Below are 19,294 nucleotides of genomic sequence, written 5' to 3' on the forward strand. Positions count from 1 at the left end.
CAGTTAACATTCACAGCTGCGTCTGGGGATGAATTCTTAACTAAATAAGAGAAGAAGAGATTCTAAAAGACAATTTTAGCTCCTCGAACTTGAAAAGCTTTTGAACAAACTTCATGAAAACTATTCTAAGAAGGGAAGTGATTTTTTTCAACCAGAAAAAAAAAGATCTTTATATCAAAAGCTCTCATAAGGTATTCATGTCTATAACAGACAACTAACAAGCACACATAAGACCAAAAGTCATTCCTCAATAGATAGGTAGTCAAGGAATACAATCAAAGTTTTCAACAGAAACTAAAAACATCCTGAGGTTTCATCTCACAGTTAGAAAATTGGAAAAGACGACAAAAGAAGGGAATTAGCAATGTCAGAGTGACTGTGGAAAGATGGGCACAATAATGCATTGCTGGTAGGGCTGTGAATTGATCCTACCATTGGAAAGCCAGATGGAGGCATGGGAAGAAAGTGACTAAGTAGTCATACTCTTTGAACCTGAGACATGATTGGTAAGAATATGCTTCGAGGAGGTCAGTGACAAACAGAGCCCCTACATACACAAAATCATGTATGCTTTATGTTGGCAAAGAATTTGTTTTTGTGGGGCAGTTAATATTAGTAAGAAAGAGAATGAATAAACAAATTCTGGCACATGAATATAATGGGATATTATCGTTCTATAAGAAATGATGAGTGTGATGAAACAGAGAAACTTGGAAAGAGCTACATAAATGGATGAAATGTGAAGAAAGGGGAAGTAGGTGGTGCAATAAATAGAGCACTGGCCCTGAAGTCAGGAGGATCTGGGTTCAAATTCATTCCCAGACCAAACACTTGACACTTACTAGCTTGTGACCCTGGACAAGTCACTTAAATTGCCTAAAAAAAGTGAAGTAAGCAGAATGAAGAAAACAATATACACAATGACTTCAACAATAGAAATGAAATGCACCAAAAAAAAAATTGAAACTCATACTCAACTTAGTCCCAAAGATGGGGCACTTTGAGTGGAGGATACTGCAAGTAGTGTCTGCCTTTCTCCTGTATGTTGTTTAAGCTTGATGTACTTTTTATTGTTCGTTTTAATTCTCTTATAATGAATGGCTCTTTTACATTGGAAAATGTAGGTAATACAAAACTAACAATAAAGTATTAAAAGAGAGAAAATGAAATTATACTCTGCATTGAAACCCCTCCAAACTTGAGTACCTGAGTAGGGGAAAACATCTATTAGAAAAATAACAAAGAAAGAAATACAAGAGACATTACCTCCCTCCCCCTTCTCTCTCTCTCTGTTCTGAGCCTTTGGAATGATATTTATTTGGAACCATTCAGGGTTTCATTGGCACAGATATTGGAAATTAATGAGCATTCTTGAGACCTTTATTTCAAGTTCTCTTAATGACTGAATGGAACCATTGCTTTGTCAAATTGTCCATCTATTGTCACTGCTTGCTACCACACCAATCCACCATTACATTTTTTCAATGGGTCTTAGTCTTAGACTCTATGATGTGATACAAGTCTTTGACAAGCTAGTTTAGGTCCACATTCATTTGTAGCCTGCTTGCAACTCCAGTTTTAATCCTACCAACTCATTGAAAGTACATTATCAGAACTCTCTATGTGCAATTATATTACCTGCTTAATGAAGAATTACTGATTGAATGAATGAATAATTTTCTCTGTGAGGGTGGCAGAGTTGGGGCTGAGTTATATCCATACTCTTATTTACTCTAAGAATCAGAGGATTTCCTGCCTGTTGGGTTTTCAGAAATCATTGAATTCATGAATACATTTATTTCAATTTTCTTTGTTACATAATACTATCCAAGGCCAAGAATTAAGTAGAAGCTCGTATCTTCAAATTCTTTCTGGTAACAGTTCTCTCTGTTGGTCTGTCTCTTTTTATTTTTTTTTTCTATCCCTCCGACTCTCTGTATCTGTCTCTCTGTGTCTCTCTTCTTTCTATTTCTCTTTTCGTGTCTCTGGCTCTGCCTGTACCTGCTTCCCTTCTACTTGTCTGTCTCTATTGTTGTTCCTTGACTCAGTGTCTGTACCTGTCCTTGTGTCTATCTGTCTGCTTCTCCCTGTCTTCCTTTACCCACCTTCATTTAAAATACCTTCTCTCTTTGCTTCCTCAATTATTTCTGAGGCCTGAAAGCTATTTCCTCTGCATCCCTTGCTTGAGGATTCCACAGTGTAGCAGACCTTTCTTTCTAAAGGAATGGATTTCTGGACTCCCACTCTGAGCTCAAGTATTTTTGCCCAGGGAAAACATTTAAAGAGATGTAGCTTAGATTATGAGACAGAATGTTTGTGTATGTTCAACATATTCAGTTTTTAATGATGAAGTGTATCCATCCTTTACAATGAAGCTTATCTGGATGAAAGAAAAGGGAGCATTAATGAGGAGAAAGGAGGCAAAAGAAGAAGGAAGCCAAGGCCTGTCACTTCTTCCAGTTTTGCTCTCCTGCCATAAAAATAATCTCGAAGGAGATTTCAGAAAGAGCAGTAATCCTAGAGTTAGAAGGTCTGTACCTGTCCAAGCTGGGGCAAATTCTTTCATCTCACTCATTCTCAGTTTTCTCATTCATGAAATGTGGTTCATGGGGCTGTTCCACATTCAAATGGCATGCTATGTATACAAAGTACTTTATATTCAAAAAGCATCATATTTAAGTGATGCTATTAGTTTGTAATCGCTGGTTAGTGTTTTTATCATTATCATCATCATCATCTCATATTGAAGGTGGACATATGAAGATCTTCATTTTGCATTTTCCAAGGGATACGAAGAGTCTTTGGATCGTTTTCTGCTTGGCTCCTCAAACAGATGAGGTAAACACATCTGCATTTGCTTAATATTCATCACTTGCCAGGCCCCATATGTCTAGACACTGCAGAAGCCTGTAGAATCTCTTTAGCTATTGCACCAAATTGATAGAGCATTTCATTTATAGCAACCCAGTAATAATATTAACAATTACAACCAGAAACCTCTGTATGAAAGCAATTCTCTCAGTTGACTTCTAAGCACTTGATTTCACACAACTTACATCAAAATCAGGAAGAATAAAGCATAAGAAGTCTGGGATGGTCCTGGTGAAGAAGTATATTGGGAGGAAATAGGTCTAGAGACATGGGGAGAAGAAAAGGGTAGGAACTTCTTTGTTAACTTTAAAGTGTTACATAAGCATGAGCTAATGCTGCTGCTGCTTCTTCTCCCAAGTAGCACAACATTGCAGAGGTAGTGAGAGGGACAGTCTTGGCTTCTTGATTTAGGTCCTCCATTTGCCATGATCTATTATACTCTGTACATTACAGCACATTAGAGGCCCCAATTATTTGGATAGAAGGCAATAATTTGCACAGGTAGAGGGAATTTCCATACAAAACATCCCCACAACTATGAGATAATGGGTATGGGCTCTACCATTATTATGGTTTTGGAATCAGAAGAGTTGGGTTTCGATCTTGCCCTTGCTTTCTCTGGGTGTGTGCCATAGGAAGACCCTTCAACTGTTTGATGTTGTGTTTTCTTAAAGGTAAAATGAAGAAATTGGGTCAGACGGTCTCTGGGGTCCTAATACCTTATAAATTTTAGGGTTTTTTTTCTCATTTGACTGGGACTTTGGTGTGTGATGCTAAGACACCTGGTCACCTTGGTCACTCAGATTTTAGGTGTAGATGGATATCAATCAGGTCATTTTATCAAATTTCCCAAATGGGTGAATGGAGGTTTCAATTCTATTCAGTCCATCCCATGAAAACCCTGGTTGAGGTGCTAAAATGGAACTAATTCTTTCTAATGAAGAGTAAGTGATATCTGAGGGAGGAGAAAAGATCTATTTGTTGAAAATAATGTTGGGAAATAGAATAGATTAGCTGAATTCAGTAATTAAGTCAGGAAGCTCTGTATGTCACACCTTCCTCACCACATACATGTATGTGGGACACACACACAAGGGCGCTTAGAGCCCTTGCACATGTGTGATGTGTTATCCTGCAAAGTCTCCCTCATGCAATCACAGACTCCTTATGTTGTAAGGTTCTACTAAAGGTGACCTCCTTCCTACATTGTAGGAGGGCCATGCCTACCCTGCTATTGATAGGAGAACTTTTTTTTGTGAAGGTCCTCAGAGAAAGAGGCTCCACAGACTCTATTAGTCACTTCTCCACAAGTAAGAGTTTGTCCTTTTGTCCAATTTAAATTTCAGGAAAGGTAGCATTACATGATGGAGAGAGCTGATTTGATAAAATTACAAAACATATAAACACCTGGGTTTTAGACATACCTCTGAAACTTATTACATTTCTTTGAACCTCAGTTCTCTCATCTTTAAGTTGGATACAAATATTGGAACTTTCTATATCAAAGGGCTCTTGAGAAAGAAATCTTCTGTATAGGGAAAATGCTACATAAATGTGAGCTGCTATTAGTAATTAGCTGTTGAAGTATGTCTTAACATCTAGTCCTCAATGCAAATTGGCAATGATTTTGTACAGATCATCCCCATACTTGCATGGTATAGAGCGTGCAGCAATGAACTTGGAGGCAGAGTGGCATGACTTTTAATTCTAACTAAGACAGTTACTGATTAGGAGAACCTGGGAAAGCACATTATCCTCCCTTGGCCTCAGTTTCCTCATCTGCAAAATGAGCAAGTTGGAGCTGATGCTCTCAAAGTGTCTCTCCAATTCTAAATGTGTGATCCCAGTTTTGATGCCCCTCTCACCTTTACAAATGATGATGACTGACTGACTGGTACACTGCTACTGCTCAGCTGGTCCTGATGCAACTCCTGAAGATAAGTGCTGCAGGGAAGGGCAGATCTGACATCCTATATATGTTCTCTGGTCCTGTCAGGTGTGCTCCCATCTCCTCCTGCAGTGATTGTGCTGCCCAAGTCCTCAGAGACTGCCTCTACAAGCATCTGCCATGTCTGCCCCAAACACTTCCCCAGAGCTCATTTACTTATACATCCCTGGCACCTGACATAGAAACATGCCATCATCCGCATATGGTCTTCTCTCTGGAGATGATTGTTGACTTGTACTCTCACCCAGAACAGACCAAAAGGGAATACACTGACAATCACTGAAAAATGTATTGAGAAGAGAATTTCTGAACTGGCTATAGCTTTTAGATGTTATACAATTCAACCCCTTCATTTTAAAATTATAAAAGTAATTTCCAGACATGAGAGTGGATTGCTTAACTTGACATTAAAGGTCCTTGGTAGAATGAGGAGGGCAAGCTACATGTCTGTCAATGTGGGCAGTGTTAGAATTGCAGAATTGGAAGCTGAGATGTGCTGGGGCCAGCTTCAATTCCATCAGAAGAGCAGACTGTGAAATTTTCAGTGTGAATATTTACACCTTGGAAATCCACAAATGGCTACAAATCAGTGTATAATTTACTGTTTTGTTGATTGGCTGGAATTAAAGTGATCAAAATGCTGTTAATTCAGATTAAAATAAAAATTATGTAAAACATACTTTTTTGGGAAAGTCAGTTGTTAGACCTTTACTAGCACAGTCCTGACTGGAAGGTTCTTTTCTTTTCATTTCAGGAGTGGCAGTCTGACAAAAAGATGAGAAGACCAGAAGTAGTGATGGGCAACTTGAATCTTGGCCCTGAGAGGACTTGCTCAACCAGCTGAAATTCCCTTCACTTCTCAGGGCACTCAGCAGTCCAATGGGCATATTGATATTGCATTTTTATTTCTTCCTGTTAGAGGTATTGTGGGAAGAAATGGGGAGCCCCCTACTTTCACTAGCCATTGATGTTATGGTTCCTCAAATCTATTGGGGTACAATGACTCCTAGGATCTTCCAGACATCACAATAAAATTTCCTTATGTTACTGTTTGAAGGTCCAGTGAAATCAAGGAAACACCATGGTCAATGCCAGAACCAGAACAGCTCCGAAGATAGCAAACACTACCCTGGACTGCATTTCATGAAATCCTGAGTTTGCTCTACTCAGACATATACTGAATCTACTACCTCCCCCCTTTCCCACATCCATACTCATAAATACACACACATATGTACACACACAAAAACACATACACCTTGGATTTCAGATAGGGAAATCTATATCTTCATCCCTTCCTCCATATTCTCAGACAGGGCCTTATACTCCTCTCACCTTGCTTGAAGGCTTTTGGTCCTTTGGTACCACCTGGAACCACCTACAATCTCATCACTCCTGTCCTTGCTGCTCTGATCCCCAACATGTACATGATATAGAATCACCAACTACCTCTCATCATCATTATACTAGCCATCATCTACTCCTGGGCCTAGCAGGGTTTCAAAATGCAAACCCTTCCCTGTACCAAAGGAGAAGCATACCTACCTACTCCATGGCAAAGGAGGATTGACTCTCCTTCCAAGGAGATTACAGACTCCTGTGCTTATATCATCTCTCACATTTATATCTGAGTCATTCTTTTTCTCTAATTAAAAATCCAAGGAAGGCAGGATGGCGAGGTGAGGAGAGTGGACTTGAAATAACAATAACGCTATGGCTTTAGTCCCATCTCTAGTAATAACTCGATTCTTGTTCCCTTGGCTCCACAGTAAAATGAGTACCAATACTTGATCTCTCTCCATCAAAGGCCAGTTGAGAGAAAAATCCTCTGCATATTGGACAATGCTTGGCAGGGCAGTGGTTAATGTGCTAGACTTGGAGTCAGGAAGCTTAGAATTAGAATTATTTTTGGGATGCTTCTTAGCTGTGTGACCCTGGGCAAGTACCTTAACCTCTCTCAGTCTCAGTTTCCTCAATCTTAAGATGAGGCTAATAGCACCTGTCTCATAGGGTTTTTGTGAAGTCCAAAGGGAATCATCTGGTAAAGGGCTTGACTAGTCTTGGAGTACTTTATCCATGCTAGCTCATTGCATCAATGTAAGCTGTAGTTAGCTGCTGGAGTATCTTCTGTGGTTGAATCTTCAATGTGAATATGGAATGGCTTTCCAGAGACTCTCCTCCATGATCCCTTGGGGATAGTACATGTGGAGTCAGGAAGCTCTGGCTTTGAATCCAGGCTCTGGCCCTTACTACTTATGTGACTTTGGTTAAGTCCATTAACTGCCTCAGTTTCCTCATCTTTAACATGAGGAGGTTGGAGTTGATGATCTCAAATGTTTCTATTTGGCCACTTCTCAGTTTTGTAATATTTTATTTAAAATTTTTGCACCTATATTCAATAGAGAAATTGGTCTATAATTTTTTTCTCTGTTTTGGCTCTTCCTGGTTTATGTATCAGCACCATATTTGTATCATGAAAAAAATTTGGTGAGACTCCTTCACCTATTTTCCCAAATAGTCTAAATGGTATTGGAATTAATTGTTCTTTAAATGTTTGGTACAATTCACTTGTAAATCCATCTTCTTCTGTTAATCTGGGCAATTTATATTTTTGTAAATATGTATCCATTTCAGTAAGATTGTCGAATTTATTGGCATACAGTTGGGCAAAATAGATCCTAATTATTGTTTTAATTTCCTCTTCCTTGGTGGTAGATTCACCCTTTTAATTCTTGATACTAGTAATTTGGTTTTCTTCTTTCTTTTTTAATTAAATTAACCAAAGGTTTATCCATTTCATTGTTTTTCCCATAAAACCAACTCTTAGTTTTATTTATTGGTTCAATAGTTTTCTTAATTTCAATTTTCTTAATTTTTCCTTTGGTTTACAATATTTCTAATTTGGTGTTTAATTGAGGATTTTAATTTCTTCTTTTTCTAGTTTTTTTTTTAGTTGTAGGCCCAATTCATTGATCTCTTCTTTTTCTATTTTATTTATGTAAGCATGTAGAGATATAAAACTTCACTTAGAACTGCTCTTGCTGCATCCCATAAGTTTTGGTATATTGTCTCATTATTGTCATTCTCTTGAATGAAGTGATTGATTGTTTCTATGATTTGTTGTTTTGCCCAATCATTTTCTAGGATTAGATTATTTAGTTTCCAATTATTTTTGTAGTCTATGTTTCCATGGCCCTTTATTACATACAATTTTTATTACATCATTATCTGAAAAGGATGCATTTTATGTTTCTACCTTTCTGCATTGGATTGTGAGGTTTTGAATGCCCTAGTACATGGTCAATTTTTGTGTATGTGCCATGGACCACCTAGAAAAAAGTACATTCCTTTCTATCCTCATTCAATTTTCTCCAGAGGTCTATCATACCTAACTTTTCTATTATTCTATTCACCTCCTAAACTTCTTTCTTGTTTATTTTGTGGTTAGATTTATCTAGTTCAGAGAGAGGGAGGTTGAGGTCCCCAAGTAGTACAGTTCTGCTGTCTATTTCTTCCTGTAACTCCCTGAACTTCTCTAAGAATTTGGATACTATGCTATTTAGTGCATATACATTTAGTAATGATATTAGTTCATTGTCTATGGTGCCTTTTAGCAGGATGTAGTTTCCCACTTTACCTCTTTTGATAAGATCTATTTATGCTTTTGCTTTGTCTGAGATCAGGATTGCTACCCCTGATTTTTTTTTTACTTCAACTGAAGCATGATATATTTTGCTCTAACCTTTTACTTTTACCCTGTGTGTGTCACTCTTTTTCTAATGTATTTCCTGTAAACAACATATTGTAGGATTATGGTTTTTAATCCATTCTGCTATCTGTTTACATTTTATGGGAGAGTTCATCCCATTCACATTCACAGGTATGATTGCTATCTTTGTCTTTCTCTCCATTCTTCCCCTTGCTTTATGCTTTTCTTTCTCCTTTCTCCTTTTCCCTCCTCACTAGTGTTTTGCTTTTGACCACCGTCTCCCTCAGTCCCTCCTCCCTTCTATTAGTGTCTTCCCTTTTCTTACCCTTTACCCTTACTGCTTATTCCCTCCCTTCTATCTCCCCACCTTTTTCTTTCCCCATTTCCCTACTATTGCCTATACAGCAAATTAGATTTTTATACCTAACTGATTATGTTCATTCTCTTCTTGAGTCAGATCTGATGAGAGTAAGGTTCATACAATGCTCATCTCCCTCCCTTCTTTCCCTCTGCTGTAATAGGTTTTTGTGTCTTTTCCTGTAATGTAATTTACCCTTGTCTGCCTCCTCATTCTTGGTACATTTTCTTAGATAAGGTGAATCCACTTACTTGGATCCATTTAACCTGCTTGATTAGATTTTTTTTTATCATTACATCAATGTCAACTTATATTCACCTCCTTTATGCATACTCCTTTAACATGGTGTAATAACAATGCAGTTACAAAAATTGGAAGTGTCATCTTCCCTTGTAGGGACGTAAACAGTTTGCCCTCATTAGAAACATATTATATCTTTCTGTCCCATTTACCTTTTTATTTACCTCTTGAGTCTTGTATTTGAAGATCAAATTTTCTGTTGAGTTCTGGTCTTCTTATCAGGAAGGTTTGGAAGTTTCCTATTTCATTGCATATTCATCTCCTCCCTGAAAGAATCTTGCTTATTTTCACTGAATTGTTGATCCTTGGTAGTAATCCAAGCTCCTTTGTCTTATGGAAGATCATGTTCCATGACTTATGGTCTTTGAATGTAGAAGCTACAAGGTCTTGTGTAATCCTGACTGTGATTCCATGATATTTAAATTGTTTCTTTCTGGCTGCTTGCAGTATTTTCTCTTTGACCTGGTATTTTTGGAATTTGGCTACTATATTCCTTGGCATTTCCAATTTGGAATCTCTTTCAGGAGGTGATCTGTGGATTCTTTCTATAGCTATTTTACCTTCTGGTTCCAGGACCTCAGGGCAGTTTTCCTTTATGATTTCCTGAAAGATACTGTCCAGGCTCTTTTTTTTCATTGTGACTTTCAGGTAGATCAATAATTTTTAAGTTGCCTCTCCTGGATGGCTTTTTCAGGTCAGTTGTTTTACCAATGAGGTATTTTATGTTTTTATCTATTTTTTCAATTTTTGCTTCTATTTGAATGATTCTTGCTCTCTCATAACGTTATTAGCTTCCATTTGCCCAATTCTAATTTTTAACAAATTGTCTTTTTTTTTCTATTAGGTTTTGTACCTCCTTCCCCATTTGATCAGTTGTATTTTTTAGGGACTAGTTTTCTTCAGTGTTCTTTTTTTTTCCAGTTGGCCAATTATAATTTTTAGATACTTGTTTTTTTCAGTGTTTTTTTTCCAGTTGGCCAATTGTATTTTTTAAGGATTCTTCTACCTCTCTCATTTGACTTTTAAAATTCTTTTTTTAGCTCTTCTAAGAAGGCTTTTTGAACTTCAGACCAGTTCATATTCTCTTTTGAGGTTCCAGATGTGGGTTTGTTAACAATGTTGTCCTCTTCAGATTTTCTTCCTTGATCTTCACTGTTCTCATAATATGAATCTATGGTATATTTCTTTTTACTCATGGCATTTGCTTGTTTTCTGGCCTTTAAAAAGATTGAGCTCTCCTGCTGGGGAGCAGAGGTCACTGACCCAGGCTTCTTGTATTAGTTGCTTTGGGCCTGGTCACTGCCTTTGTGTTCTGGGGCCCCCCAATGTTGGCAGTTGGAGGCTGTAGGGTTCTGGCAGCTTACCTGTTGTTGGGCTGGAATCAGCAACACTGGAACTCTAGGGGTAGGATTAGCTCCTGGATGTTGCCTGCTTTTCCTTTCTTCCCCTTTCTTCATCTCCTTTCAGATGGATGTTGCAGGATGTTTATGTGCCTGGGATTCCTTGAAGTGCTTCACAGATTTTTTTGCTGAGGCAGTAGGAGATTGCTGGAGAAGGCCTAGGCAACTGGTGGTTTTCTGAGCTAGTTTCTAATTCCCCAGCCCTTCCTGAGGCACTAGGAGGTCCAGGTATTGTTTGCCTGATCCACCTCCTGGCTTTCAGGATCTCCTCCTGGTATGCGAAAGTGGGGCTTTCTACTAGCTTGCTGGGATACCTCCCTTTCAGTACTGCTCCCATTGCCCCAGGGCAAGAGGGGCCTTTCCCATTAATCCCTGAATCTATTTGGTCTACTGGACTGCTTCTCTCCATCTTTCTTCTGGTTCAGCTTTTCCAGGGTTTTTCCTGGGGTGATATTTTCTGGGTTTTCAGAGGTTGATAGCGGAGAGTGAGAGCGAGTACCTTTTTACTTTGCCATCTTGGCTTCTGGCAGTGGAAGTCCAATGAATTAATTTCAATACTAAACATATATACAACAAATGGCATGGCATCTAAATTCTTTTTTTTTTAAATAATAAATACAAAATATTGTATGGCATTATCAAGGTCATTAGACAAAAAGCAATATCAATCAAACCAAAAATAAATACTTTTACAAGAAGCTCAACTTTTACAAACACATACACTAAAGTGAGTTATTCTTGCCCTTTGGGTATGCTGTATGTATCTGCACATTTCCAATTTTAAACAATAATATTCTAAGAGCCAATAATATATTACATCTAAAGAAAACTCATAGTTATAATATTCATATTATTAAGTATTCATAATAGAGTTAGTGCTTAAAATGTTTAAATTTCCTAAATCAGAGACTCAGGACAAATTGTCACCTTACATTATTGGAATAACAGGAAACTTTTTTCTCATCTAATCCAACTTTATAAAGACAAATTAGAAAGTACAAGTCCTGTAATACTAAGGACATATGCCAGTGGCATTAAGACAAAAATATTCTTAACCAATAATAGATACTGTGCCATCACTTGGTAGTTTGCCAATTTGTGGAAATCAACCTTGAAGAAATTATGATGTTTCCCTTTTTCTTTTGTCTGCTTCAACTAGCTGAAAATCTGAGATTTGAAGCTTATATTTATGTTGCAAGGTGCTAAATTTTCACCAAAATTGCTTAAAAATAATTTGAGCTAAGGAAAGTTTATTCAAATTTTACATAACCAACTGGATGAAATTGGCAGTGATTAATGGCATCTAAATTCTTAAAGAAATATTAAAGGAAGAGCAGGCAGAAATAGTCAGTAAACTTATAATAGTGGAAGGGAGGACTCATTTTATTCTTTCCAGAATTTGAGAAATCCAACCAAAAATAAACAAAAAAGAACTTAAGGACCTAAATGGAATTTTAGCAAATGAGATATGATAGACCTTTGGAGATAAGTGAATAAGAATAGGAAGAAATATGCACATTGCTCAGTCATTCATGGCATGTTTACAAGAATTGCATGCATACTAGTGCATAAAAATGTTACAAACAAATGTAAAAAGCAGAATATCAAACATATCATTTAGAGATCATAATGTAATAAAATATTCAAGAAAGGATAAGAATGTACTGAAAATTAATTGCAGCCTAAATGATTTAATCCTAAAGAAAAAGTGGACCAAAGAACAAATCACTGAAATAATCAACAACTTCATTAAATATAATGACATTGATGAGACAACATACCAACATTCTTGGGGCTTCAGTCAAGGCAGTCCTCAGGGGAAAATTCATATCTCTTATACTAAGTAATTTAGCTAAATTTGCCTTCTCTCTGTTCTTCACACAGAATTCCATCTTCTACCACTCTGCCTTTACATTGAATATCCTTCATGTCTCAAATTTACTCCCTCTTTTCATCTGTCTTATGGAGTCCTCTTTTTCATGTAAGATGCACCTTGGGAACTATTTTCTCCATGATGCTTATTCTCATCTCCTCTTCCCCTCTCCCCAACAACTGGTGCTCTCAGTTGCAGATTACCTTGTGTTCCACTACCAGGCAGGTGTATACACACATACACACATATGTGTATATAGGTATATGTATGTATATTTATAAGAATAAGAACCATTGCCTAACTGATAAACGATGAAAGCCATAACTAGGAAGAGAAAGGGAAAAGGGGAATTGTGAAATTGAAAATTGATACCTCACTTTATTCTGTACTACTGACATTAGGGTCTATGAGATAATTTGTTTTCTTTGTAAGTGGTTAGCTTCCCCATTTCTCTGGGCTGCAGCCTAGACTCATTGAGTCAATGTAGTCATAAGATGTTCTGTCTGGTCACACATCTAGCACCAGACCATTCTGGTGTAGGGGATTACCTAAAAGAGGACTTTCCAGAGGATGTTGACTAACTTTCTGTTTTTCTCATTGCCCTGGACTTTGGAAGCCCCCTTTTGCAAGTCAGCATGATCGTGCCAAATATAAGCCCACCCTATATCTTCATTCCTCCTCTCTATAGACAAACCACAATTCCAGTTCAGCATTACTGAACTTTATGTAACCAAATGTATAAAAGACTCCTCTCTCTGTTGTATGAGGTCAGTGGTTACCAAGGAGCCTTTGAACTCTATTGCTGGCAGCTTCTAGCCTTGAAAAAAAAACAGATTATGCTAAAAAAAATTGTGTCTCAGTTTGTCTTTATCATAGTCTTTTATGATGACAGAATTTTTCTCAAGGGAAAAAATCCAAACTATGAATAGATAGTTATATAAGAAAAATGTTCTAAATCACCAATAATTAATGAAAGGAAAATTAGAGCAATTAAAATTCCCTATAACATCTACCATATTGGCAAAGTAGGAAAATGACAAAGTATAGGGCTCATGGGTAAGTAGGTGCATTAATGTGCTTTTGATGCAGCTCTGACATTGTGCAGTTCTTTGGAAAGAAATTTGGAATTATATTGCCAAAGTCATTAAGTGGTATATACTCTTTGATTGCAGGGTGTGTACACACTAAGAGAACAAAAAAACAGGAAATGTACTTACATATAAAATCACTTGTGGCAGATCATTTTTGGGACCAAAGAACTGGAAACTAATTGGGTCCCCATAAAATGGAGAACAAATAATGGTATATGTATGTAATAGAATATGATTTTGCAACAACAACATAGGAGATAGTTCCAGAGAGAATGAGGAAGACTTGTGCAAACTGATAAAGAGGAAAGTAAGCAAAAGTAGCAGAAAAATTTCTAAAACACCAATAACATTGTTAATACAAGCAATTTGGAAACAATTAAGACTCTATCTCATAGACCAACCATGATTTGACAGTACTGGTGATAAAGAATCACACCCATCTTCTAACAGAGTAGTATGAGCCAATTATACAGAATGTGACAGAGTTTTGGAGATGGCCAAAGTTAGGATTTGTTTTGATTAACTTTTCCAAGGTGCTACAAAGGTATGCACCTCTATTTGTTCATTTCCAGAGGAACATAACAGAGAAAGAGAGAAAGTAAATACATGTTAATTGAGAAAAATAAAATTTAATTTACTAAAAATGGTTACATAGAAGTGATGGACAGCTTGTGTCTTATCTGTCCAATAAAGTAGTCCAGTTATGTGATTGGTAAATTTCTTTTGGTTTATTTATGTGGAATTATGTCCCCAGCTACACTTTTTGGAATACGTAGCTCCCAAAGAATCTCTGGAGGGTCCCCAACACCTGCTTATTCCTCAGGCTATAGATGATGGGGTTAAGCATAGGAGTGAGGATGGTGTAGAAAACAGCCAAGTTCTTGTCCTTTTCTGGGGAACGCAGAGATGGGGGCCTCAGATATGTATACACAAATGGGGCATAGTAGAAGGAGACCACAGTCAGGTGGGTAGAACAGGTAGTGAAGGCTTTCTTCCTGCCCTGGGATGAGTGCATATGATGGACAGCATAGAAGACCCGACCATAGGAAGCCATGATGCCAAGGAAAGGGACCAAAAGAAACAAGCTGGTGCTGAAGAATACGGTGTACTCATAGGCCCACGTATCCGTGCAGGCCAGAGTCACCATGGCTGGTATATCACAAAAGAAATGATTAATGATTCTTGACTTGCAATAGGTCATGGAGAGTGCATACACTGTATGGCAAATGGCATTGATGGATGAAGAGAGCCAGGACCCAACAGTCATCAGCAAGCACATTCTCTTGTTCATGAGAATGGCATAATGGAAGGGGTGAAAAATGGCCACATAACGATCATAGGCCATAGATACCAGCAGTAATGCTTCACTGCCACCTGTGAGTAGAAAACAGAAACTTTGGAATCCACAAGACACCAAAGAAATGGAATTGTCTCCAGACAGGAAGTTGACAGCCACCTTGGGAACTGTACTGCAAATGTACATGAGGTCCATGAGAGAGAGCTGACTGAGCAGGAAGTACATGGGGGTGTGGAGGTGGTGATCCATCCAGATGAGGAGAATCATGGTTGAGTTCCCCAAGAAAGCGATTAGGAAGATGAGGATGACCAGGAGGAAGAAGAGGAGGCCAATTTTTGTTGGGGGAAACAGCCCCAGTAAGAAGAAACCAGAGATGGTTTGATTCCATCCCTCCATTGGAGGATGTTTCTGCAATGGTTTTCTTGTAGGATAAAATGGAGGGAATGGAAAGAAACTGCTATGGAGTCAGATTCCCTTTATTTTCTCAAATCTCCCTGTTCATGTACATTAGCAATGATTGTATAATCTGATGCTTTGATTTTCAGCAGCTAGGTGGTCTATTGGAAAAGAACTCTGGACTTGAAGCCAGGAAGATCTCACTTCATATTTGCCCTGAGACATTTGCTAGCTGTGTGATTCTGGGAAAGTCAGCCTCTTTGTGCCTCAGTTTCCTCATCTGTAAAATGGAAAGAAGAATAGCATCTATTCCATAAGATTATGTCTGACATAACATATGTGCAGTACTTTGATAACCTTAAAACACTATTTAAATGTGTATTGTTGTTGTTGTTGCTGTTATTATTATAGCAGGTAGCTGGCAGTGTGGAGAAAATGATGGGCCTGAATTTAGGAAGTTCAGAGTTTAAATGTGGCCTCAGACACTGACTAGTACTGTGACCTTGGGATAGTCATTTTACTTTGTTGACCTTAGTTTCCCCACCTGTAAAATGAGCTGGAGAAGGAAATGGCAAGCCACTGCAGTATCTTTGCCAAGGAAATCTCAAATGGCATCACATAGAGCTGGACATGACTGAAAAAAATGAAACAAAATTAATATTAATCCCAGCTTATTCGCTATTCTAAATAATTGTTATTAGTGTCAGTAAGGGAATAGACATGGGACATGACATTGTCATATATGTGTATGATGCTGTGGGCAAGAGAAAATTGTCATGGTGATTCAACAATTCCTTTTGGATTATATCTATAATACAAGCTGCCCCTTTGTAGACTTTCATTCCCAGAGGTCAAGGGTACCTAAATAGGAAACCATAGAGACTGGGCTGTGAGGTACTCTGTTAACAACAATGATGCTTCTTCAGTTAAAAAAGAGCGGTGCGATAGAACCCTTGTGAGTCACAGAACTCTGAGTTTGTAAGTCCTTGGTCATCTGGGCTCATCTGATCTCTCCAATGTTGGGCCTCACCAAGCTCTGAGATGCCAAGATCCATGACTTGGTGAAAGGGGCACTGGACTGAGAGATTTGGATTTTGCAGCCCCTTTAAAAGGAAGAAATAGCACAGCTTGATTGACTTGCAGAACATCAGGAGGCACCATAACTTAGTGTAATCACACTAATCGATGCATCAAGAGGACTGGGGATGAGGTTGATGCTTTGTAACTAACAAGCTGTGATGGGAGCAGATTCCTTTAGCACTCCAGGAGCCATCTGGGACATGTACGAGGAGGGAATGGAATTCTGTAGCACCTGCAGAATGAGTATTAGCTTAGCACCCCCTCTTCACATCATGCTTAGTATATTCTCTCCCATGAATATGTAAATATTTCACAACCAGTTCTCTGAAAAGTAGGATACCATTGGTTTAAATTTAATCTGCACTATTGACAAGTTCTCTATCACTTTCTCAAGTTTAAGGAAACTATGAAACAAAGCAATCCACTGAGCTTTGATGTGCAGATTCTGCTGATTTCTGAGGTGTGAATGTTCACACTGAATAGTTCACAATGGGACTCGGGTTTATTGTTGGCCAATCCTTGAGAGCCAGACTGATTTAGGTTGAAACCTTGCAAGATATCTTGATATTTGCAGGCTACAGTTCTCTCTAAATATTTTTTAAAAAATCCCTCCATCCTATAAAAGCAAATTGAAGAGAACCAAGCCAGTTAACATTCACAGCTGTGTCTGGTGGGGGTAAATTCTTAACTAAGAAGAGATCCTCAAAGATAATTTTAGCTCCATGAAATTGAAAAGCTTTTAAACAAACTTCATGAAAACTATTCTAAGAAGGGAAGTGATTTTTTTCAACCAGAAAAAAAGATCTTTATATCAAAAGCTCTTTTAAGGTAGTCATGTCTATAAAAGACAACTAACAAGCACACATAAGACTAAAAGCCATTCCACAATAGATAGGTAGTCAAGGAATACAATCAAAGTTTTCAACACAAACTAAAAACATCCTGAGGTTTCATCTCACAGTTAGAAAATTGAAAAAATGACAAAAGAGGGGAATTAGCAATGCCAGAGTGACTGTGGAAAGATGGGCAAAATAATGCATTGCTGGTAGGGCTGTGAATTGATCCTACCATTGGAAAACCAAATGGAGGCATGGGAAGAAAGTGACTAAGTATTCATACTCTTTGAACCTGAGACTTGATTGGTAAGAATATGCTTCGAGGAGGTCAGTGACAAACAGAGCCCCTACATACACAAAATCATGTATGCTTTATGTTGGCAAAGAATTTGTTTTTGGGGGGCAGTCAATATTAGTCAGATAGAGAATGAATAAACAAGTTCTGGCACATGAATATAATAGGATATTATTATTCTGTAAGAAATGATGAGTGTGATGAAACAGAGAAACTTGGAAAGAGCTATATAAATGAATGATAAGTGAAGTAAGGGGCAGCTAGGTGGCACACAGGATAGTGGACTGTCCCTGAAGTCAGGAGGACCTGAGTTCAAATCCAGCCTCAGACCAAACACATCACTTACTATCTGTGTGACCATGGGCAAGTCACTTAAACCTCATTACCCAAAAAAAGTGTAGTAATCAGAATGAAAAAAACAATATACACAATGACTTCAGCAAAAGAAATGAAATGAACAACAAAACAATTGAAACTAGTACCCAACTTAGTCCCAAAGACGGGGCACTTTGAGTGGAGGACTCTGCAAATAGTGTCTGCCTTTTTCATGTATGCAGTCTAAGCTTGATATACTTTTTATTGTTCATTTTAATTCTCTTAAAACAAATGGCTCTTTTTATATTGGAAAATGTAGGTAATACAAAACTAACAATAAAGTATTAAAACAGAATTTATATGTATAAAAATACATATATACATATATAGTATGTATATGTATATATGTATAAATATATGTATACCTTACACACACACACACTCACACACACACACACACACACATATATATATATATGTATAAATATATATATAAAACAGAAATTATATTCTGCATTGAAACCCCTCCAAACTTGAATACCTGAGTGGAGGATAACATCTATTAGAAAAATAACAAAGAAATACAAGAGACATTACCTCCCTCCCCTTTCTCTCTCTCTCTCTGTTCTGAGCCTTTGGAATGATATTTATTTGGAACCATTCAGGGTTTCATTGGCACAGATATTGGAAATTAATGAGCATTCTTGAGACCTTTATTTCAAGTTCTCTTAATGACTGAATGGAACCATTGCTTTGTCAAATTGTCCATCTATTGTCACTGCTTGCTACCACACCAATCCACCATTACATTTTTTCAATGGGTCTAAGTCTTAGACTCTACGATGTGATACAAGTCTTTGACAAGCTAGTTTAGGTCCACATTCATTTGTAGCCTGCTTGCACCTCCAGTTTTAATCCTACCAACTCATAGAAAGTACATTAACAGAACTCTCAATGTGCAATATTACCTACTTAATAAACAATTGGTGATTGAATGAATGAATAATTTTATCTGTGAGGGTGGCAGAGTTGGGGTTGAGTTATATCCATACCCTTATTTACTCTAAGAATCAGAGGATTTCCTGCCTGGTGAGTCTTCAGAAATCATTGAATTCATGAATACATTTATTTCAATTTTCTTTGTTACATAATACTGTCCAAGGTTGAGAATTAATTAGGAGGCCATATCTTCAAACTCCTTCTGGTAACAGTTCTCTCTGTTGGTCTGTCTTTTTCTACCTTTTTCTATCTCTCCACCTCTCTGTATCTGTCTCTCTGTGTCTCTCTTCTTTCTATTTCTCTTTTTGTGTCTCTGGCTCTGCCTGTATCTGCTTCTCTGTCTACCTCTGTCTATTGTTGTTCCTTGGCTCTGTGTCTGTGTCAGCCTCTGTGTCTATCTGTCTGTTCCTCCCTGTCTTCCCTCACCCACCTTCATTTAAAAATATCTTCTCTCTTTCCTTCCTCAGGTATTACTAAGCCCTGAAAGCTATTTCTTCTGCATCCCTTGCTTGAGGTTCCCACAGTG

The 19,294-nt window shown here is 37.7% G+C and overlaps 1 protein-coding gene across 1 annotated transcript; it reads right to left on the bottom strand.

Moving 5' to 3' along the window:
* Positions 1–14,304: 14,304 nt before the first annotated feature.
* On the bottom strand, positions 14,305–15,243 carry LOC114042469 (olfactory receptor 2L8-like). The gene has a single exon (XM_027861157.1). The coding sequence runs from the start codon at positions 15,241–15,243 to the stop codon at positions 14,305–14,307; it is 939 nt and encodes a 312-aa protein (XP_027716958.1).
* Between the last annotated feature and the right edge of the window lie 4,051 nt (positions 15,244–19,294).

This window comes from Vombatus ursinus, unplaced genomic scaffold (genome assembly GCF_900497805.2).
Source record: "Vombatus ursinus unplaced genomic scaffold, bare-nosed wombat genome assembly UNPS02014460.1, whole genome shotgun sequence".
NCBI classification, from domain to species: domain Eukaryota; kingdom Metazoa; phylum Chordata; class Mammalia; order Diprotodontia; family Vombatidae; genus Vombatus; species Vombatus ursinus.